Below are 24,332 nucleotides of genomic sequence, written 5' to 3'. Positions count from 1 at the left end.
ACCAATCATGGGGCACAATTCTTCCCAATGATATCAAGGGTGGGGTACAATTCTTCCCAATGACACCCAACAATGTGGCTCAGTGACGCCATTGGGGCACAATTCCTCCCACTGACAAAAAAAAAAAAAAAAAGATGGGGCATTGTTTGTTCCCACTGATGTCAGGTCCTTTTCTACTCCCCATGGCCACAGTCTGGCCCCTATTAAGTCTGAAGGACATTAAACTGGCCCTTTTTGTTTTTCAAAGTTTGGAAGACCCCTGGTCTAGACACTAGCTTCTTACATTTGGTTGTCATACCAACGGGATGAGACCTTCCTACGATGCCGCCATTGTCATGGCAATCAGAGACCCAATCGCGGTCGCGCCAGAGTCGAAGGTGCATGCTGGGTAACCAGCAGCACCAATTCCCGGAAGAAAACACCTGTGTACTTCACATGCCCACAACCAAGATGGGAGCACACTGCAGGCAGAAAATAAGTTTGTTTAAAAAAAAAAAAAAAAATGCAATAATACAGCGTAACATTAGGTTAGATCAGGGGTCTCAAACTGGTGGCCCTCCAGCTGTTGCAAAACTACAAGTCCCATCATGCCTCTGCCTGTGGGAGTCATGCTTGTAACTGTCAGCTTTGCAATGCCTCATGGGACTTGTAGTTTCGCCACAGCTGGAGGGCCACCAGTTTGAAACCTCTGGGTTAGATGAACATCTAGGATGTATTTAAGAAAAAAAATTATAAAATTTACGGCTGGTACTCCACTTCACTTTACAGCTGTATTAAACTGAATATCAAAAATTAGAGATGCACCGAAATTTCGTGGCACCGTTACCAAAAACTTAATATATTTCAGCCTACCAATCATTAGATGCGGTGGTTGCATTTAGTTTTCTTTGGCTTTTCCTCCTCTGTTTTCACCTGGTGATCTGGCCAGTAACACACCACCTGTGTCAGTGAGAGACAACTCTGGAGGAATGAGAACAGGAGACACAGCAGAAGGCATCATTGTCAGTCTGGAGGGGGGTATGGGTAAGGGTGTTATGTATTGGCAGATTCAGAATCGCCAACAAATTGAAGCCAAAAATTTGGGATAAAGGTTTTACCTGAGTAAATAAGAGCTGTTCATTTTAACCACCCCCTGCCAGTGGTAAGAAGTGGTTTGTCTCATTCATGTAAACTGATACATTCTGCTGGAGAGCTTGCTGCTGGAAAGAACTTGACTTGCTGACTGTATCACCAGATGAAAATAGAAGAAATAGAACCTTAAAAAAAAAAAAGAAATGAATGCAGCCAGCACATCTAATAACTGGTAAGCTGCGTCTAGTCATTGGCTGGGGTGGAAGAAAACCTGTTCACTGCAGCAGAATTAAATCCGTTTTTCTGCCTTGCAGGATGTGGCTGTGCTGTGTAAATTTCAGGATTAGATGATCAGAAATATGGGACTGTATTTCATCTGTGCGTTTAGCTGGAGTTCAGAATTTAATGCCTCTTCCAAGGAAATGTATTGTGTTTTTATTTTGGATTCATGATACTGATTAGTTTGATGTAAATATCAATGCTGGCTAATGGACTGAGTAAGGCTCCATTCACACCTAGGTGATTTTAATCGCTGCGATTCCAAATCACTGCAAAACGTGGTGCGCATCTGCAATGCCATTACTATTTAATGGCACCCCAATCGTGGTTAGATTTTTGCCGTGATTGTCACGTGACAAATTGCGGCAAACCACAATGTGCAGTGCTGTCACTCCAATAGAAGCTCCCGATCCTTTTTTGAGCGGCAAGCTTCACGTGTTGTGACTTGGGCACAATTTATCACGTTACAATCGTGGCAAAATCGAACCAAGATTGGTGCATGAGGAGCTAAAACAAGGGTTTCCCAACCACCCCAAGGGATACTGGATTCCACGCCCCCCGCCCACAGGTAGGTAGGTAGCTGGATACTGAGTTTAGTTTGAGTTCTGAATTTAAAAGTGTACTTAAGACACAGGGAGGTGTTGAAATGCCACCTTTTGGGTGTACCCCGGCCCCTGCAAATATTTGACTAGTGGGGTGGGTTGAATACCTAATACCTCCACCACATGCATACATCCTGTACTATTGTAGAGCTGACTGCAGTAGAAGTCCCCTTGTCCCAAGGTCACCCTGCCCTCTCTCGGAGCCTGTGACCTTCATGCCGACAGAATAAAAAATACATTTCTTGACCTCCTGATAGAAGCAATGAACCTGGAAGAGCTTAGCTCTGAGCATTTGCAAGTTCAGAGATGTCAGATCCAGGCTGATGCAGCCGGGAAAACAACCGATGAGTACTATCCATACTCTGTGACGGTCTATAGTACCAATAGGTAAGATGATTGGTTTTAATTAAAGAAAGAGATGACCATTGCCACCATAGAACTGGGTACACCATTGCAGGCACCGTTGGATCTTCTTATTTATAGAGGTTATTATTGGGTTCTGATAAGTTTGCTGGCTGATTGGGGCACACACCCCAGAGATTGTGGAGAAATATACATTTGCACAAGACTTTACAAATGTCGGTTGCTCACGTTCAGTATATTAGGATTATTTCAATGGGATTTCGCTGATTGACACAATATATAACTTATTGACAGTTTTATTTTTATAAGCAGTACATTTTTTTATTTTTTATTATTTAATTGATTTTTAGTGCTGTATGTTTAGATTAAAAAAAAAAAAAAGTATGGAAGTGAATAACCTAGGTATGTTCATCCTTCTCCGTAAATACACTCTGGGTTACTCAACATAAATTGAAGTCCACTTTATTGCCGGGGCTGGGCCCCACCCTATTGCCGGGGCTGGGCCCCACCCTATTGCCGGGGCTGGGCCCCACCCTATTGTCGGGGCTGGGTCCCACCCTATTGTCGGGGCTGGGTCCACAATAACCCAATTTTTTGGATTATTGTGCTCAAAAGACAAACTAGTTTATGATGGTTCTGTCACATAGGAAGACCAGCCTCAAGGTGCCCTAGTACTCCCTGCAGGGGAGTTTCAGAAGTCTGGCCCAGTTGGACTTCATAAGCTCCCGCTAAGCACCATGGCAGCCCTTAGTATCTCTTCAATGCATGTCGCAGCAGTCAGGAACATGCATGGTCTGTTGGAAGCCTCTTTAACATTCAAGGCCCATTCACACCATGGCACTGTGGTAACGCAAATGACTCGTTCTCTGCAGTGTCCTTCATTGTGATTTAGTATTACAGTACATGGTGATTCACTGTGTTGCACTACGCTAGAGAAATGGGCCGCAGGAGTGATTTTTGGCCCATCGTGTGTGTTAGGCAGATTATTAAAGTAAATGGACTGCCTTAAAAGAATTCCCACCTAAACCTAACTAGTCTTAAAAATATAACCCCCCCTCCCCCAAAACACCTGTGTTGATTAACTTCTGCTCTTATCACATGATCCCTTATGTCAGCCAGTCGAGGCTGCAGGGAAGAGGAGCATGCACTCTACAATGGCTGGAAATTCTAGGAGGGTTGATGTCACCCATAGCCTTCCATGTCTCTCAGCTGTTGTTGGCCCTCACTGCTCACCCCTGCAGCTGACGCAGGATTTTTTTTTTTTTTTTTTTTAACATAGGTTAGTGAACATAGGTGTTGGGAAGGGACTTTATAAAACAAAAGACCTCCTGCACGAGTGTGGTGGTCTAATGTCAGTACTTGTTTAACTTCGATTCACAACTGAAAAAATAGAAATGCACAGCACCTTGCTTCCCTGTCCAGACTGGGGATGTCCCAGATGAAACTGAAAAAAAACACAAGAAAAAAAGAGGACGCCCCAGCCTAGCACATTACCTCTAAAAAAAAAAAAAAAAAAGAATGTAATTGTATATCTACTCATAAACATTAAAATAACACAATCGATCCATCCACTCCATGTGCCCAAGATCCAAGTGGCTTACGTGTTTTAATGGGCTGTACTCTCCCTCAGAGCCGAAATGTTTTGGCTTTGAGGAAGTGGGTACAGCCCTCGAAACAGGTTGCACCCTCACTTTTTTTCTTTTTGTTTTTTATTTTTATTAATTAGGTTTTAGATTGGAGTTCTACTTAAAACCCAATACAAGAGATAACATGGCCCACTCTGTATGAATGGATTCTCACTTTATACTGTTTTTGGATAGGCCTTGATTTTTTTTTTTTACGCTGTTGTTAGATTTTTATAAAACTGTACAAGCAGATAAAGGGCACTGGAATTCATTTAGGTTTTATAAATTCCAACAACAGTATAATAAAATTGGGGCCCATCAAAAACGGTGTAATAAAATTAGGGCCCATTTATACAAGCTTGGATGTTTAGGCCAAGTTATGCCGTGCTTTGGGTTAAAGTCGAACTCATCCCAAAACAACTGTAAAAAAAATAGAAAAATAGAGGGTGCAACTTGTTTTGAGGGCTGTACCACCTTCCTCCGAGCCAAAATATTTTGGCTTAGAAGAAGCGGGTACAGCCCTTGAAACAAGTTGTGCACTATTTTCTTGTGTGTGTGTGTGTGTGTGTGTGTGTGTGTGTGTGTGTGTGTGTGTGTGTGTGTGTGTGTGTGTGTGTGTGTGTTTTTTTTTTTTTGTTTTTGTTTGGGGTAAAAGTAGAACTCCGACCTAAATCCCCCCCCCCCTTCAAAAAAAAAAAAAAAACACAAAGGGGGCAACTCGTTTGGGCTTTCAGGAAGAAGGTACAACCCTCAAACGATTTGCACCCTGTTTTTTTCTTATTTTTTTTTGTTTTTTTTTTTGTTTTAGGTTGGGGTTCTACTTTTAACCCAAAAGAGAGGGCACAACTTGTTTTGAGGGCTGTACTTTCTTACTCAAAGCCAAAACATTTTGGTTCTGAGGAATAAGGTACAGCCCCTGAAACAAGTTGCACCCTCTCTTGTGGTGTTTTTATTTTATTTTTATTTTTTTTTCTTGTTTGGTTTTAGGGTGGGGTTCTACTTTTAACCCCCCAAAAAAAACACAAAAGTGGGGGCACTACTAGTTTCGAGGGCTGTACCCTCTTCTTCAAAGCCAAAACGCTCTGAGGAAGCAGGGGCAGCCCTCGAAACAAGTTGCATCCTCTTTTCTTGTGTGTTTTTTTTTTTGTTAGGTTTTAGGCTGGAGTTCTACTTTTAAACCAATGCATGACATAACATGGCCTTAACGGCCCACCCTATATGAATGGGCTCTAACCTTATTACACTGTTGGATTTTATAAAGATAAGTAAATGAATTCCAGTGCCTTTTTTATATGTACTTGTAAAGTGTTAAAAACTACATTGGTAGAGTCTAAGTAATAGAATAAACTGCATTTTGTTTCTCAACCTTGCAGATTGTTTACAGGTTTATTTGTTAGATTATTTTTTTTATTTTTTTTTATTTTTTTTGTATGTGGTTATCTGAAGGCTTCTTAGTGGTCTGGCCACAGTCCCTTTTTTATACGAGTTGCCTGATCTTGTATTACTGTGTAGAGTGCTATGTGAGCAACAGCGCCCCCTGCAGTCCTCTGCCCAGGGTGTCTGTACAGCGACTTGTCATGTGTCAATCCATAATCCACATTCAGAGAAGGTGACGTTATAACAAAAATGTGATAACCCCCATGAACCCGTCTGTTCCACTGTGTTCAGCATTTATTTATTTTTTATTTATTTTTTTTCAACATTGTCATAGCTTCCAAGTCACCTTATTTTCCATTTAACCCCCTTCCTTTACACTAATGATGCCATTCATTGTATCTTTATATGTGAAGGAAGTGCTCTGTACATTTTCTCCATGTTTTGATATCATGGTATTTCAAGTAACCATGCTTCCATGTTCACATCAACTTTTTTTTTTATTTTTTTTATTTTTTTTTTTAATTTTATGCACAGCACTTGCTCTGAAATTTGGGGACTGAGTACACCAAATACCATAGATCAGTGGGATACCACAGCCCTTTACAGCTTCTCTGAACAAACCAGGTGAATATTCTGCCAATCTATTGCATAGAGCTCGGGGCAGGAGGGAGTGATTGGTTCTAGAGAGTGGGGGGGAGGGGGGGGGGGAGCGGGACATTTAGTGACTTTTTATGCACTTGCAGGATGCTTAATTAGAAACAATTGGACCTGTATCAAAAATTATACGTTATGGTTACCTTTCATTTACTTTGTTTTTGTTTTTTCTTTTTTTTTTCTTTTTTTTTTCTAGCTGTTGTTTTTGACCTACAAAATATCTAAGGGACCTTTCTTCTGTACACAGTAGAGGCAGCCATTCTGGTCCATGTTGACCCCAGAATTCTTGCTTGACCCTTAATTACCTCCAGCTTTGGTGTTGTCACTGGTGGAGGTACGTTGCGGTCTTGGAGGGGTCATTGCCTTCACTTTGTGCAGATCACAAGGAAACTTTACCTTTAATTTTTTTGCCTCTTTAGTATCAGCGGACTCCAAAGTAGTTTTTAGCTTCTGATTCAATCCATCATTCCACGGTTATTTTATTCAGGACAAAAATTGACACTCCAAATTTCCACTCCTCCAGCAGTTTCAGAAGTTTTCTTTTCTTTTTTTATTTTATCTTTTAATTTTTTTTAATTTTTTTTTATTTTCCTTTATTTCTTTTTTGTCTTTTGTTCATTTCATAACCATTTACATCTGCATTTGTGTATGTGCATATGCAGCCGGTCCTTGTGTTTTTGTAGTGTTTGGAAGGAAGTCTCCAAAGGATTTTTTTTGTTTTAATCCACATACAGTATATAAAATAACTTTCAGTGTTGAGGTTGCTTTTTTACTTTTTTTTTTTTTTTCTTTGCTGTGCTTTTTTCTTGAAATGCCTATTTTTTATTTCATTTTTTTTCCCCTCTGGCTGATCGTGTTTTGTGTGCTTCCACGCTAGAATGCGGGTTTGAACTTGTGGTGAGCGTAGGCAGGCGGCCAGGGTAGAGCAGATTGAGTGTGGGGGGGGGGGGGGGTACACGGGGTCTATGGTCCTGATTTTAGCGAGGAAAGTTGCGGTTGTGGCTTTCAAATAACACCCGTGTTTTTGCTTTTCGCTTTGCTTACGTTTTTGTTCAGTGCTGCTGCGGTCTTTGTGTTTTGCATGACAATCTAGCATCTGTTTGCTGCAGTCTCTCTGAATGCTTACTATGACCTCAGCTTCTACTGTACATAAAAAGTATTCCTTTATTTTATTTTACTTCCTCTCTGATCTAATAGCCTACTATATGAAGTATGTTGTGTGAAATGTCTGATGAGGTTAAAGAGGCTCTCCACAAAAATGATGTTTTTCCTTATTTTTTTTTTTTTTGAAAGCAGTGGGAAGCATCTGAGTGTCCCCCATCATCCGCCCCATCCTGATTCCCCTTGCCCATTAAAAAGGGGTATCTCCATTTTTATTTTTTCCAGAGGCCATCCGTTCTGGTTAATGCCTGATGCATTACAATCCGGTGTTGCCTTCCCTGAGCTGTTGTGTTCTGACAGAGGGACGGACCCCCACCCCCATTAGAACACTCCGATAAGCGCTCTCTGCCATTGGCTGAGAGCATTGATCAGGAAGCGGTCGGCTGCTGGTTTTCCAGCATGCTCATCTGAAGGAAGCTGGCCAAATGGCCGACTTCTGTCAGACTTGGGTGCCTTACACACAGGCTGAATGCCGGACAGTTTGTATTGAACCGGCTGATTTGCCTGACATTTGGCCTTTGTGCACGGGGCTTTAGTCTACTGTACTGATTATCTCAGACATGATCGAGAGAGGCTTTTGTGGACCAGTAATAAACGAATTTGTGTTTTGGATCCTAGTTCTGACCTGCCCGAGCGCGTCCGCCAAGAACCTCTCACCTGTATTGGGCATGCGAAACAGGAAATGCCTCAGCTTCTTATGATTGGCCCAGTGCAATGACCACTTCCTGGCGGGCTGGCTAGGGTCCGAACGAATTCAAACTCATCGCTGGCCTACGGAAGCCTTTCTCAATCTCTTTAACAGAGGAACCCTTGAAATAACTTTTAAGGTCTCAGGAAACCTAAGATGACGTTAGTAATAACTACATGACCCCCTGGCTCCATGCACGCTGAAGCTCATAAACGTCCGTTTTTGGGAGTTTGGGCGTGTTTTTTTTTTTTTTTATTTATTTTTTTTTTTTTACTGGCCCATAAACGCCCCTTTGTTATCCTGTACTAAAGGCAAATCCACTTTGCACTACAAGTGCAAAGTGCACTTGGAAGTGCAGTCGTTGTAGATCAGAGGGAGACATGGAAGGAAAAAAAAAAAACGCATTTTAGCTTGCACATGATTGGATAATAAAATCAGCAGAGCTTCCCTTCATTTCAGATTTACAGCGACTGCACTTTGCACTTGTAGTGCAAAGTGGATTTCCCTTTGTGTGCACACATGGAAGTTTTTGGACATTTATCAGCGGTGAAGTTTATGGGCTGTTGTCTGAATGCCCTAAAATCGCTTTCAGGAGCTGTTTTTCTGACCACGAAAGCTTAAAAACGTTAAAACGTTGATAAACGCTCAAAAACGTGGCTCACCAGTGTTTTTTTTTTTTTTTTTTGTTTTTGATCCATTGGAAAAAAAAAATTCTTACAAAAAAAAAACGCTAAATTGGTCAAAACTCTGATAAACGCTATTGCAAAAACATTGAAAGACTCACTGCAAAGCTGCTGGCATTTTTATAATGTTCTTTTTTTTAAACGACCAGTGTGCATGGAGCCTTAAGTTGAAAAATATGAAAAAAAAGAAGAAGAAAAAGAAAAGTTGCATAGGTTATTTAAAACTAGGGCTGTCAAAATTATTTTAATTATTATGAAACTGATAATTAAGGCCAGAAAAGAAAGGCAGACAGTGAAAGTTGTATGCCCCTTTCACAAAGGGGGGAGATTATTTTTCCAATGAGCAGGTGATCTTTAAGCCTTGTACACACACGCCGAACGTCAGCTGGTTTCTATTGAACAGGCTGGTGCCGCCCGACATTTTGGCCCACGTATATATGGCAGCCGGTCTGACAAAAGCCGGCCGTCTTCTGACGAAGGCTCATGACTGAAAAAGGCCTGCTGATCGGAGTGTTGTGACAGGCGGGGGGCTGCAGGCCCCCTTTCAGAACACAATAGCACAGCGGGAGAGATCGCTGTACTAACATCGGGTTGAACGGGGGAAAAAAAAATGGTAGTGTGTCCGAGGCTTAAAACTGATCCCCCTGCTGATTGGAGCACAGCGGGCGGATGACGCATCCTTGTCCGCTCAGTTTCTGCAGAGCGGACATGGACAGAGCCCGCTCTGCTCGATGGCTGGACAGGAGTAAATGGACTCCACTGTCTGTTTTACGTCCAGCCTGCTTCTGATCAACTCTGCCTAAACAGAAGAGCGACTCAAGTCCGTTTACACTCGATCAATATCAATAGGAATGTATGGACCATCCGGTCTGCCTGCAGAACTTATGGGCAGACCTGATAGGAATGCCTGTCTGAATGGGGTCGAAGACCCCATACACACCATTAGATTTTCTGCAGATTTTGAGTCTTCAGATTTACCAAAACCGTGTAGTGCAAGGCCCTGCCTGATTGCATACAAACTGAAACGCTTAAGGTTTGAACTCGTATTATACGGTTTTGGTAAATCTGAAGCCACAAATCTGCAGAAAATCTAATAGATTGTATGGGGGTCTTGGTGGTCAGTATAGAATCCCCTTACGATGTTGATTAGTACAGAAGTGGCCCGAGTGCAAAATCTGGTGCAGCTCTACATAGAAACCAATCGGCTTCCAGGGTTTTTTTTTTTTCTTTTGTCTTTTTGTCAAAGCTTAATTGAACAAACTGAAGTTAGAAGCTGATTGGCTGCCATGCAGAGCTGCACCAGATTTTGCACTCTCCAGTTTTAGTAATTCAACCTCACACTTTGAATGCATTATTTCCTGACTGTTATAACATGAAGCAGACACGTGTTCACAAACCTGGTAACTTTGTAAATTTGACATCCTCCTGCCCTGCGGGTCAATTTGGTTGATCTGGGATGACCTCATTCAGCACTGTTACTGGGATGTGTACCCTGGGTCTACCAGTCTGGTGCCATATGGCGGCGGAATGAAGGGTTCAGATGTTCCCCTCATTATCAGTGGCGGTCGCATTTGCCCTGCTTTTGCTCTGGCCCTTAAAGTGGTTGTAAACCCCCAAAAAAAAACAAAAAAAAAACCTGCAAGACAAAGGCATAATGAGCGAGTATGCATAGCATACTCGCTCATTATGAGTTACTTACCTGAGATCGAAGCCCCCCACATCGGTTTTCGTTCACCGCTCCAGTGGCTGACCTCTCTCCCGGGGGTTACTTCCGGGTATCGTGGCTCCGGCACTGTGATTGGCCAGAGCTGCGATGACACTGGTAACTGCACAGTATAACTTGCTTCAGTTTGCTTAAGTGCGCATGTGCCAAACACGTTGGCACATGCAAATACAGGGGATATCTCCTAAACGGTGCAGGTTTAGGAGCTATCCAGGGTAGCTACAGGTAAGCATAATTCTAGGCTTGCCTGTAGTAAAAAGTGGTTGTAAAGGGTTTACAACCACTTTAAATCTTACAATCCAAGCTGATGACCCCCCCCCCCCCTTTTTTTTTTTAGCAGGCAGTTGTTGCCTCTATTTAGGCCCAATGGAAGCTAAAAAAAAAAAAAAGATTTTTAATTACTTTTTTGAAATCTCAAAAAGCCTAGTTGCAATATCAGTAGGGATAAATGGTTGTGGGAAAGAATAGTATTTGGATTGAATATGGGTTGTAAAACGCGTGTTCAATTTTTTAGGCGACAGGGTCCTCGATGGCCCAGCTGGGTTTAAAACCATTCAAAACAACAAAAAAAGCAAGGCAGTTCCTTGTAAGGTGCCTTCGGTGAAATGCCCATTTGTGTGGGGATCCTCTTCAACCACAACCTCTCTGATTCTGTGTGAATGTTAAGGACAGAGTGGTCTCTTCTATGTTCCTTCTATCTTTTTTTGCTTCACTGCTGTTTAATATCTAAAGACACAGGACAAGCCTTTTTTTATTTTATTTATTTTTTTTCTTCTTAATTATCCACCCTTCTGCTGTCCAGGTCTCTCGATGGCCGCCTTCAAGTGTCCCACCGTAAAGGGTTACCGCACGTCATTTACTGCCGCCTCTGGCGCTGGCCAGACCTTCACAGTCATCACGAACTGAAGGCAATTGAAAATTGTGAATACGCATTTAATCTTAAGAAAGATGAAGTGTGCGTCAACCCTTATCACTATCAAAGAGTGGAAACTCCCGGTAAGTGGACTGTAACCTCCTATATATACACACATACATATACACACACATCTATCTCTATCTCTGAGATTTTATATATATATATATATATATATATATATATATATATATATATATATATATATATATATATATATATATATATTCTCTCAATCATCATATCCGTTATGAATCATACAAACGGTGAGTAATACAGGTGCTACAAATACATATATTGCAAACCTTTACAGAAATAACAAGATATGACTGGAGAGAAAATCCTGCCAGCATGAGTTTACAGTCTGGAGTACATAGTCTCAGAACATGGAGTGGGTCGGCCTTTCTGCTTTTTAAAATGGTTGGGGAAAACCAATGCTACACTCATGTGAATATATGTAAAGGTATTTTACCCAGTCAACAGCCTCAGATGATACTCGGAGATGAAACAAATCTCCCTAAATAAGTGTTTTACTTGCGTATCTGCTTTCTTTCCCTTGCTATATTCTTTAGAATTTTTTTACTTCCTCATTCAGCTGTAGGAGTGGTGTCTGGGCTTACACTGTGTGACAGCTGATTGGAGGAAAGCCCCCCCCCCCCCCCCCCCCCACATAGGCAAAGAAGATGATACTTGCAGAGCTGTGCTGTGACAAGACAAGCTCTCTGCTAATCTATTGCGCACACACTCCTCAACTGAAATTTCGGGCTGCTTTTATCTCATGTCGGAGAACTTGTCAGAAGTTATCGAGCTGATAACAGACGAACAAAACGGCAGAAATACACGGGACTCAGAGCTTTGAAGAGTGACAAGTAAACACTACATAATGTGTGCTATGGTCAAATTTCATGAATCGGGTTTACATTCACTTTAAAGTGTAAGTTCACCTGTTACAGAGAATCTGTAAGGTGACCTTTACACTGGATTTGCTGCAATCCCCCCTGCTGTCAGACACCGAAAAGCCGCTTCGCCGGTCTGGGGATTTGATTGGTCAGCGCCATCCATGTGATGGCGCTGATCAATTAGAATATTTGTAATCTGTACTGGCTAAGTAATAAGGACACAAGATTAAGCCACGGGGGGGGGTTTCAAATCCCTGGATTGGTTGAAGTGGCTTTTCGGTGTCTGACTGTGGGGGGGTCACTGCAATCGGGTACAGTGGGACCGGGTGGAATGGGGAGTTTTTGTAAAGGTAAGCTTAGGCTGGCCATACACTATACACTTTCCTTATTCAATTTTCTTTAGATTTCGCCCCCTTTCACACTGGGGCAGTGCAGACGTTGATGGTAAAGCAGCGCTATTTTTAGCGCCGCGTTACCGTCGCTATTCGGCCGCTAACGGGGTGGTTTTAACACCCGCTAGCGGATGAAAAAGGGTTAAAACCACTTTGCCGGCGGTATACCCGCACTGCTCCATTGATTTCAACGAGTAGGAGCGGTGAAGGAGTGGTGAATACACACCGCTCCAAAGAGGGATTTCACACTGGAGCGGTGCGCTAGCAGGACGGTAAAAAAAAGTCCTACTAGCGCTCCGCTCTAGTATGAAAGCCCTCCGACTTTCACACTGGAGTGAAAGGAGACTAGTGCTTGAAATGCGCCTCAGTGTGAAAGGGCCTTACCTTTCACTATGTAGTGCAATGGCCTGCCTGATTGCATACAAATTGAAAATGTTTAGGTTTCATGGGATATTATATGGTTTTGGTAAATCTAAAAGAAAATTGAATCAGAAAATTGTTTTGGCCTGTCTTCCACTTTAAAGCAGAGGTCCACCCTAAAGTGGACCTCCGCTCATCGGAACCCTCCCCCCCTCCGGCGCCACAATTGGCACCTTTTCAGGGGGGAGGGGGGTGCAGATACCTGTACAGTACAGGTATTCTGCACCCACTTCCGGGATAGCTCTCTGCGGAAAGGGGCGTAGATTACGCCCCTTTCCGCAAGTGCCCCGCTGCCTGCTGGGAAACACACAGATCCCAGAGGCAGCGGGGACCATCATTATTGCGCAGCGCGATTCGCGCATGCGCAGTAGGGAACCGGGAAATGAAGCCGAAAGGCTCCATTTCCTGATTCCCATACCCAAGATGGCGGCGGCAGCACCCGACAAGACGATCTAGAGATCGGCTTCGGGTGCCAACATCGCGGGCGCGCTAGACAGGTAAGTGTCACTATTTTAAAAGTCAGCAGCTTTAGTATTTGTAGCTGCTGGCTTTTAAAAATAAAAAAACGCTGAGTCCCGGCGGACTCCCGCTTTAAAGTGGAAGTTTACCCATAACTTGATTTAAAAAAAAAATTATTTAACAAGGAACTTGCATTCCACATTAAAAATGATACTACCAAAATGAGTGCTGTAAAATTTGCCTCCAGCATTGCTCTTGTTTGTTCTTGCTGGAGGCTGCCATTTTGTTGAAGCCTAGAGCCCCTAAACAGCAGTAAATCTTAGACAGCAGACCGGCCCCTAAAAATTCCCCTCTAAAAATAACAACTGAGTATGTGCAGAGCAGGGTGAGACAGTATATTACTTTTTTTTTTTTCTGACTAAAGTTCCACTTTAAAGTGCAGAAAATATGCATTTTCAGTCTAATGCCGTGTACACGCGACCGGACTGTTCGACAGCAAAGTACCGACGGTTTCGATCGTGTGTGGGCTCCGTCTGACTTTTTCTGTCAAAAAATCTGACCGACTTTAGAAATGGAACATGTTTCAAATCTTTCCACTGGAACCAGTTCCTATCGAGAAAACCGTTTGTCTGTATGCAGGTCCAACGGACCAACGACAACGCAAGGGCAGCTTTTGGCTACTGGCTATTGAACTTCCTTTTTCTAGTCCCGTCGTACGTCATCGCGTTAAACGATCGGACTTTGGTGTGATTGCGTGTAGGCAAGTCCGTTTCAGCCGAACTCCGTCGGAACGCCGTCAAAGTCCATCCGAGTCCATTCCAACGGAAAGTCCGGTCGTGGTGTACGCGGCATAACAGAAATAGAACATATGAATAAAAATATATTGATAGAAGCTGGTATTGCACCCTTTTTAGCAGAAATTATATTCCTTGCAGTTATTTTGCTTAACTGCCCACCAGTATTCCACATCAATTTGGTGAAATTTTAGGGCAGATTTATTTTATTTTTTTATTGCAAAATTTTGGAGTTTTCTTGCATGAACCGGTTATAAACACAACAAACACGGACCCTGGACACGCGGGGGTTGCTTTGCTAAAACTGGAAAATACTAAATCTGGTGCAGCTGTGCATGGTAGCCAATCGGCTTCTAAATTTGGCTTGTTCAATTAAGCTTTGACCGAAAAAACAAAAATCTGGAAGCTGATTGGTTTCTATGCATAGCTGCACCAGATTTTGCACTCTCCAGTTTTAGAAAATCTACCCAGCGGTCTGCATTCAGGATCAGCTGTATTCACATGTAGCTTACTTGCTCAGTTGAGCAGTTACAGCAAACTGCGGTGGCTTCAGCCATTGATTTGTGCAGAGTAGAAATCTGACTGCTGTTGTCCCTGGCCGCATGTGTGTAGGCGAATCATTGGCACCTAATCTGGGCCACCTGATTCTCATTTTCATGTGATATTTGATTTCTGATTATGAGAGAATACGCCATATCAAATTGTGTCGTTTGTTCATGCGTATCGCTTTTATCTGTAGACAATGTTTGAATGGAAAACTAACATATGTCTGGTCCAGTAGGTTTAAAAAGTCAACCATTTTCATTGGGTGTACATATTTCACATGACCGTATATGAAGCATACTATATAAATCGATCCTTTTTACCTTTAAGTGATTGTAAAGGTTTTTTTTTTCTTAATAACATATCATACTTGCCTCCGCCGTGCAGCTAGTTTTGCACAGAGTGGCCCTGAACCTGCTCTTCTGGGGTACCCCTGGTGCCTCCCCACATCGGATAACCCCCTGGGAGAAGCTCTCTCCCTGGGAATTACCATGCGGGCACGCTCCCGTGTCCAGTATTTTGCGTCCATAGCCACTGAATGCAGGACTTGGCCCGGCGCTCCCACGTCGTTGGATTTGATTGACGGCAGCGGGAGCCAATGGCTGCTCTGCTGTCAATCTATACAATCAAGAGCCGAGAACCCCGGGCAGAGATACAGCGCGTCCCCCGTGGGTCAAGTTCCACAGCGCAGGTAAGTAAAATGGGGAGGCTGGGAGGCCGGTGACTGCCAGGTGTTTTTTTCACCTTAATGCATAGGATGCATTAAGGTTGGTTTACAACCCCTTTAAACGGAGAACAAGTTCACTTTATCATATAAGATGGTATTCTATACAGGAAGCTTTTTTTTTTTTTTGTCTCGTACATTTATATGTAGATCTAGTTTTGCAGTAAAAATGGCTCTATTTTGGACAAAATATAATATGCGTACAGTTATCGCAACATGATATTTTTGCAATAGAGGTCCTTTACCTCTTTCTTCTAATGCAGCCTCTACTGGTATCTGCCATTTTTGTGTATTAAGCACTTGACGATCAGCGCCGTTACCGGTACGTTGCTAGACTTCAAGTTATTATACTCAGATGATGCTTGCAGTTCCATCATCCCGGTCGACTTTTTTTTTTTTTTTTTTTTTTTGTTAAAACAATCCTAGGGGCTTACTAGCCGCTGGATTGCTTATACAAGCAGCAGAAGGGGACGTGTCGCGATTTTTCCCACACATGTGAGAAATCACTCCGAACGGCAGACATCAATCGGGTATTATATTGTGCCTTTGTGCATAAAAAAAAAAAAAATGATTGTTGCATGTAAACAAAGTGCCAGAAAAGGCCCGGACTTCAAGTGGTTAAGCCATGTGCACATCAGCATTCGATTGATTTTGAATATTGTTGTTACGTTTTTTTAATTGAATGGAGTTTGAAAGTTTGATCTGCTTTGCTTTTATTTTGCATTGTAGAGGGCCACACAATGAGGGGAATTTATCAAAATTGGAGCAACCAAATCAGACTCTTGAGCTACTTTCACACGGAGGGGCTTTACAAGCGATACAGTGCTAAAAATAGCGCCTGTAAAGAGCCTCTCCTGTCTCTCCAGTGTGAAAACCCGAGGGGCTTTCACACTGGAGCGGTGCGCTTGCAGGACGGTAAAAAAAGTCTTGCAAGCCACATCTTTGCAGCAGTGTATACACCGCTCCTAAAGTGCCCCTGCCCATTGAAAACAATGGGGCAGTGGCGGCATGGCAGTGCTATGTGGTTGGTTTTAACCCTTTTTTGCTCGCTAGTCGGGTTAAAACCGTCCCCTTAGCGGCCGAATAGTGACGCTAAAAAAGACTGCAAAGCAGCACTAAAAAATAGCTCTGATTTACCGCCAATGCCCGCCCCAGTCTGAAAGTAGCCTTATTTTCAAAGATTTAGCTTAGGTTCACACTGCTGCTGGACTGAAATTTCATACCCGCATGTCAGTCCGACTTCGGGGGCAATTTTCAGAGACATCTTTGCGCTTTCCTGCACAGATGTCTTTTGAAATCACACCCGAAGTTTACAAAAGTAGTACAGAAACTACTTTTGGGAATCAGTGCGACGCTGCAAAGTCAGCAAGGCACCAATTCGGACAGTATTATTGCCGGCACTAGCTGCCAATTTGGCATGTGATTATATTATACATGTGATGATACCAAATCACATCAATTTGAACCTAGGCTTAAAGTGTAAGTTCACTTTTTTTTTCACAATAAATTAGTAGGGACACTAAAACCCTATAACTGCTCCCCACACCCTCCTCTCCCTCCCTCCTTGGGAGTGAAGGGCCTTAGTAAAGGAGGTGACCAAGGACTTGATGGTCACTCTGAGCTCCAGAGATCCAGTGGGGAGATGGAACAAAGTTCCAGAAAGACAGCAATAGCTGCAGCCCTCCACCAAACTGGGCTTTATGGCAGAGTGGCTAAATGCAACCCTCTCCCCAGTTCAAAACACAGAAAAGCCTGCTTGAAGTTTGCAAAAAAGCTTTCCGTGCACAACCACTCCAGCTTTGCAGTCTCTCCAATATATATGAGCATTTTCTCAAATGGATAAGTGGCAATCAGACTGGCACTTTTCATTAAAGTGGGAGTAAACTCCTATGCATAATGTTTGCCTGTAGATAAGCTTATATTAAGACTTGCCTATATGTACCGTAAATATCTCCTAAACGTGCGGCGTTTAGGAGATGTTTACTGTACATGAAGCCAATGCCTAACCCTTTGGTCATCCTAGATGTTTAACCCCTTCCGAGCTAGTGTCATTAGTACAGTGACAGTGCATATTTGTAGTGCTGATCGCTGTATTAGTGTCACTGGTTCCCGCAAAGTGTCAAAACTGTCAGATTGTCCGAAAATTTTGAAAAAGCATATGGGATTTTTAAGGTGCTAAATTAGAACAAAATTCATTTTTATAAAAAGAAAAAATGTATTCAAACAGCAAAAACAGACATACAAAGAGTAAATATTGATATTACTGTACTAATACATGTGCTGACTGATTTAATCTCTACATGTTTCGCCTTGATAATTAGCTTCTTCAGGAGATATAATTGATATCAGGCACAATGAGCACTAGAAATGGTTTTTTGAGAAACAAAAAAATCACTATATATTAATAAATATATATATAAATTAGAAAAGACCTTCATCAATTGGAAAGATGCATAGTGCCAAAGCCATAATTGGTCACCACAATTATGTATATGTTCAAAAACGATTTGCATTTGTTTTGGGGCTCCAGAATCATGGGGATATAAACAACAGTATCATCAGGTGAAGCCATAGATGTCAGATTGTCTGCCACAATAGTTGCTGATCACCGCTGTTACTAGTATAGACAAAAAAAAATTGATTCTTTATTTTTATTTATTTTTTTACGTTTTCTTTCAATGGATATATTTTATAGCATAAAGTAAAACATATTGATTTTTTTTTTTTTTTTTTTTTTCAAAATGGTCTTTTTTTGTTTATATCGGGAATAAAATAAACGCAGAGGTGACCAATTACCACCAAAAGAAAGCTATATTTGTGGGGACAAAAAATTAGATAAATTTTATTAGGGTACAGTGTTGCATGACTGAGCGATTGTCAGTTAAAGTAACGCAGTGGTGTATTGCAAAAAATGCTCGGGGTGGGTAGAATGATTGTCTAGAAATACTTTTGTATTGTAAATGAAACTAAGAAAAAACACTTTTCTCTCGTAGTCTTACCACCTGTATTAGTGCCGCGCCACACGGAGATCTTAACAGAACTTCCTCCTCTCGATGACTACCAACATTCCATTCCGGAAAACACTAATTTCCCAGCAGGCATCGAGCCTCAGAGCAACTATATACCAGGTAAGAACTAAACCACCAACCCTGTGCTCTAACAAATCAGTGTATTTTTTTTTTAATTTCTCCTTCGACTACAATGGAAAAATCCTCTGTCACAGGATACCCTTTGCTCTTACTTCCTTTGTGGGTCTGCGGTACAGGAAGCGTGGAGAAATCTACCCATTGTGAGCACAGACGGCAATAAGACCTGATGGAGATTTTCGACTTTTCCCACCTCATCAAAAACAAACAACAAATCTTTTAAAGAACTCTATTAAGACCAGTTCACACTTCCCCGGAATCCACTCCCCCCAACCCCCTTTTGAGGAGACTCTTTTAGATGGAACTCCGCTTTAAGCTCATACCTTTTTTTTTTTTTTTTTTTTTTTTTTTTTTTTTTCTTCTTCTTGGCACTTGCAGAATGCTCACTTAAAGTGGAACTTCCGCTCGTCCTCACTTCTGGGCATAGACTCCCACGGGAGTCTATGCTGTTTGCTGTCCCGCCGCGCTGTCTGCTGGGACACACACGGTCCCAGAGACAGCACGGACCATTCCTATTGCGCTGCGTGACTCGCGCATGCGCAGTAGGGAACCAGGAAGTGAAGCCGCAATGGTTTACTTCCTGATTCCCTTACCTGGAATGGTGGCGGGACAGCCGAGAGCCGATCAATCTATCGGCCTCGGCTGCCGACATCGCTGGACCCCGGGACAGGTGAGTGTCCATTTATTAAAAGTCAGCAGCTGTAGTATTTTATAGCTGCTGGCTTTTAATATATTTTTTTTTTTTTTTTTGTAGGTGGAATCCCTCTTTTAAGTGAATAGTCATTTATTCTGCAGGGTTATTTATAAAAGAATTTTTCTTACAGTGCGGCTCTGTTGACCTGGGATGTCATCCTTGGACGGTCCTCCCAGAACTGCAACCTGGGGGTGTGCATCCGGCTCACTCTGTGATCACTGTGTCCTCTAGGCACAGCTGGTAACAGACCACAGTAAAGGACCAATCGCAGCTGATCACATGTGAACACGTTGGTTATCGGCATTCCTTTCCTCACGCGATGTAACGACGTGAGATGAGCCGGTAACCAGCAAGTTTTACAGGGGACATTTACACTGATAATCAGGGCACTGATTACGCATGCAGCTGTGCAGAAAAATTACTTATTTGCAAAAAAATAGTTTAACAGAAACTAAATAAAAAGTTTCTTTTTCAAAATTTTCGTTACTTTTTTGTTTAGCAAAAACTTTAAAAACCTCAGTGGTGATTTAAATGCCACTAAAAGAAAGCTCTATTTGTGTGAAAACAATGCTAAAAATGTCATATGGGTACAGTATTGCATGACAGCACTAAAAGCTTAAAATTGGCCTGGGCTGGAAGGGGGTGAAAGTGCCTGGTATTAAGTGGTTAAGGTGCAAAAAGGTGCCTAGCAGAATGTGCAGCTGACCTCTGTTCAGGATACAATGACATTTATTTTTATACATTTTTTTCATTTTTTAGAAACTCCACCTCCCGGGTACATTAGTGAAGATGGAGAAACTAGCGATCAGCAACTTAACCAAAGCATGGATACAGGTACGAGATGCTGAATTTATATTCCTTTTATTACAAAATGTCATACTGCAAAGTCTCTGGCCGAGCCTTCCATCTTGGCCTCTAGCGATTCCCTTTTGTGTGTGTGATGCGGACACTTCTCCTGGCAGGGCACTGGATTGCAAATCCTGCGTCATCTTTTCCAGACAGGATCTTGTCCCCCGCCACCCTCCTGATAGAACCACTGCCTAATTTTCTGTGTGTTTATAGGGTGTCGTTAGACTGAGGGTCTCCTGCATACATTAATATGGTGTTTATGGGGTGGCATTTAAGAGGACACAGGATTGCTTTAGATTTTCCTCTGCTGTATTATAAAACAGTTGAGAGACAAAGAACTATGGAGATGACGTCTATATATACATATATTCTAAACATTAGGCCTCTGGTAATACCTTTAGTGGGCATTAACACAGCCCACCTAGCCAACCATATGCACAGTGCATTGCATTTGAATGGTGGACCCAGCTGCGGCCTATCCACTCCATTGAAATAAATTGTGTGTGTGTGTGTGTGTGTGTGTGTGTGATTTGCATGCATAGGGGGCACACTGGTTGGGAAAAGGCTATGCACAGCCAGGATAACCACACTGCAAAGATATTGGACGCCCTGCGATTAGGGTTACTATGTACTAGTAGCAAAACACTCAGCAAAGGAGAGAGCCTGAAGGGTAAATGTGTGCACTAATGCCTTTTTTAAAGCGGTTGTATGCCTGCAAAAAAACAAAAACAAATCTAAAACCTGTAATGCAAAGACATAATGAGCAAGTATGCACCACATATTAGCTCATTATGAAATACTTACCTTAGAACAAAGCACCGGCATCGCCTCCCAGTCACCGCTGAGGGAGCTGACATGTTCCCTCTGCGTTTCTTCCAGGTTCGCAGCTTCGGCACTGAGTGACCCGAGGCACGATGACGTCACTCCCACGCATGCATGCAGGAGTCCTCTTTCCGGCAAGGAGCTCTGATTTTTCGCCGCTGAGGTTAGCGGCTACATGCAATGTGAATATCTCTTAAATCGCACAGGTTTAGGAGATATTCGTTTTACCCACAGGTAAGCTTTGTTATAGGCTTACCTGTAGGTAAAAATATGAAAGCAGGGTATACAACCACTTTAAGGTAAATCATTCGTTCATTTGATCACTTTTCTCAGTGCTAGTCTGTAGATCCTCCAATTAATTACTGTCGATTTAGGTTGGGTGAACATTTTTGCTGCCAGATTAACTACTTAAGCTCTGCCAAATAGCAGTTTTTCTGCTACAGGGCAGCACCTCTGCACGGATCATCTGTATACACATGATCTGACTCTTCTGGGTTGGATTGTCGGGCATGCATGTTGCCAGCGGTTTACACACAGCTGGAGCAGATCGGCCTCTACTGCAAACTGAGCAATACAGGCAGATACTTATCCAACATGCTGTACAATCTGGGTGTGATTGGCCCCAAATGTATTCTGCAGCAGGACAACGACCCCAAACATACAGCTAATGTCATTAAGAACTATCTTCAGTGTAAAGAAGAACAAAGGGTCCTGGAAGTGATGGTTTGGCCCCCACAGAGCCCTAGTCTCACCATCATGGAGTCTGTCTGGGATGACATGAAGAGACGGAAGGATTTGAGGCGACCTTCATCCACAGAAGATCTGTACTTAGTTCTCCAAGAGGTTTGGGACAACCGACCTGCTGAGTGCCTTCAAAAACTGTATGCAAGTATACCTAGAAGAATTGGTGCTGGTTTGAAGGCAAAGGGCGGTCACACCAAATACTGATTTGATTTGGCTTTCACTTCTGTTCATTTACTTTTCATTTTGTGAATTGAAAAAAATAAGCAATTAACACTTCTATTTCTGGAAGCATTCTTCATTTACAGCCTTTTATTCACACCTGCCCAAAACGTTTGCACAGTACTGTACATAAATGACCTACAACCTATAGCAAGGACCTTTATTCAGTTGTGTTCAAACTGCACGGTTTGTTTTTATCTACAGATGTCCCTCATCTGCACAAGCAGTATTTTGTTAGTGTTTAATGCACACTTGGTAGTCACTGGCAGCCCCTCTAATATATTAAGGTAGAGCGCACTGTATATATCTTTTCCAAAAATGAGAGTTGTATATAGCTATTTAGAGCTGTCTTCAGGCAGGTCATGTGACCTGTGACCGCTTTTCAGCTCAGATGGATGGCTTCTGCAGGAGGAGCCATGATCTCCCTCTGACGTCAGCTGGGGAGATCACGTGGCCGCTCAACCTCTCCTGCAGATGCCTTGTCTCGGAGCTGTACATCGGCCGCGAGTCACATGACTTGCCTGAAGACAACTCTAAATAGCTATTTACATGTGCTCGTCTTTGGAAAAGATATATACAGTATGCTCTGCTTTAACCAGTTACCGATGGGCTCACGTAGATATACTGCGGCAGAATGGCTCTCCTGGGCGAAATCCTGTACATATACAGCTTTGCCCAGGAAAGCCACCAGAGGGCGCGCGAGGTTCGCCCGCTGCACAGCAGGGGACCTGATGCCTGTGGCCAGCGGGCGCAATCAGCGCCGGCCACACGCGATCAAGTGCACAGTCGGCAGCACGGGGGTTTGTGTGTAAACACACAAATCCCTGTGTTATCAAAGGAGAGAAGACAGATCGTGTGAAAACAGCGATCTGTCATCTCTCCTAGTTAGTCCCATTCCCCCACAGTTAGAACACACACCAGGGAACACAGTTAACCTTTTGATCGTCCCCTAGTGTTAACCCCTTCCCTGTCAGTGACATTTACATAGTAATTCAGTGCATATTTATAGCACTGATCGCTCTGTAAATGTCAATGGTCCCAAAAATGTGTCAAGTGTCCGACCTGGCCCCCGCAATGGCGCAGTACCGCTAAAAATCACAGATCACTGCCATTACTAGTAATAAAAATAAAGACGCCATATAAATGCCATAAATCTTTCCCATAGTTTGTAGACGCTATAACTTTTGTGCAAACCAATCAATATGTTTATTGCCATGTTTATTTTTTTACCAAAAATATGTAGAAGATTACTTATCTGATATTTACTGAAGCAAAAAAAATTTTTCCCCCAAAATTGTTGCTCTTCTTTTGTTTACAGCGCAGAAAATAAAAAAACGTAGAGTTGATCAAATACTACCAAAAGAAAGCTCTATTTGGGGGGGGGGGGGAGACATCAATCTTTGGGTACAACATCGCACAACCGTGCAATTGTCAGTTAAAGCGACACAGTTATATATATATATATATAATAATTTTTTTGATGTGTACTAATAGCGGCGGGCGGGACGGAGATCCACAGCAAGGAGCTGAGGGGGAGAGATGAGAGCAGGGCTGTGTATGACGGAGGGACGCACTCTGACCACAGTGGTCGGGGCTCAGGAGCTTTGATTTTCGTGGTCAGTACAGAGAGGGGATACAGGAAGTGCTAGGTTCAGGGAGGTTTTTGTTTTGTTTTTTTATTTTTTATTTTACAGTTTTTAGAGGGGGCAGATTACACAGCACAAGCACTGTGCTGTTTAATCTGCTTTAAGGGACTAGGAAATCTTCTTTTTCTTTTGGGGGGGTTAACAAACACTTTAAAGGTGAACAATGCCTTGAAGATGAAATCTTGTCAAATGTTGTGGTCTCTAGAAGTCTTTTGCTTGTGCTATGACCCTTTTATGTTCTGGATCAAGATGTTAATACTTGTATTGTCTATACAGGGTCACCAGCCGAGCTTTCTCCTAGTACGCTTTCTCCTGTCAATCACAGCTTGGGTAAGTAACGCATGCCATGTTATCTATATAATTCTTTCTGCATTACGTAAAATGTTGTGGCTTATTATCCCAGTTTGAAGTCTGATCCAGTAACTTGTAAGTTGGCCCTAAATCGCATATATAAAAGCTGACCACTGTAAGCAGTCCTGTCAGTGTGTTGGTTTTCTGGACAGATTAGTGGGGGGGGAGTGATAACCCTTACAGGGGGTGATCGGGGGAATAAAAACTGCTATGGACAGACTGTATCCTACATGTCTTATTTTGCCCATAATTGCACTTTATGGTCCATTTTAACATTACAGAATAGTCCGTGCCTCTGCCACGTTACAATGGCCTCTATTCCCTATGTAGAGCGTAGTCTGGAGCTAAATGCAAAAAGGGAAACGACCTGATATCTGCCTTTTTTTATTTATGATACCTCCCCATAGTACACAATAAAAACAAACAATAGCCCATGGGGACTTTAAATGAGGTGATCATGATGGTCAAGACAAGTAAACGCAGTATATAAC

The 24,332-nt window shown here is 42.5% G+C and overlaps 1 protein-coding gene across 2 annotated transcripts in view; it reads left to right on the top strand.

Annotated features, from left to right (window-relative positions):
- SMAD2 (SMAD family member 2) overlaps positions 1-24,332 on the top strand; it is a 120,325-nt gene that overhangs the window by 80,811 nt on the left and 15,182 nt on the right. The window contains exons 3-7 of one of the 2 annotated variants that reach the window (XM_077463037.1): positions 5,852-5,941; positions 11,029-11,222; positions 18,364-18,498; positions 19,970-20,044; positions 23,767-23,820. In XM_077463037.1, coding sequence (XP_077319163.1) covers positions 5,852-5,941; positions 11,029-11,222; positions 18,364-18,498; positions 19,970-20,044; positions 23,767-23,820 — 548 coding nt within the window. The remainder of the gene's footprint in view (positions 1-5,851; positions 5,942-11,028; positions 11,223-18,363; positions 18,499-19,969; positions 20,045-23,766; positions 23,821-24,332) is intronic. The other variant, XM_077463038.1, reaches the window with a different exon arrangement.

The sequence above is a fragment of the Lithobates pipiens genome, unplaced genomic scaffold (genome assembly GCF_037356315.1).
Source record: "Lithobates pipiens isolate NorthernLeopardFrog02 unplaced genomic scaffold, aLitPip1_a1.2 Scaffold_3, whole genome shotgun sequence".
Classification (NCBI taxonomy): domain Eukaryota; kingdom Metazoa; phylum Chordata; class Amphibia; order Anura; family Ranidae; genus Lithobates; species Lithobates pipiens.
The sequence above is the reverse complement of the archived record's forward strand: the minus strand, read 5'-3'. Positions and strand labels throughout refer to the sequence as shown.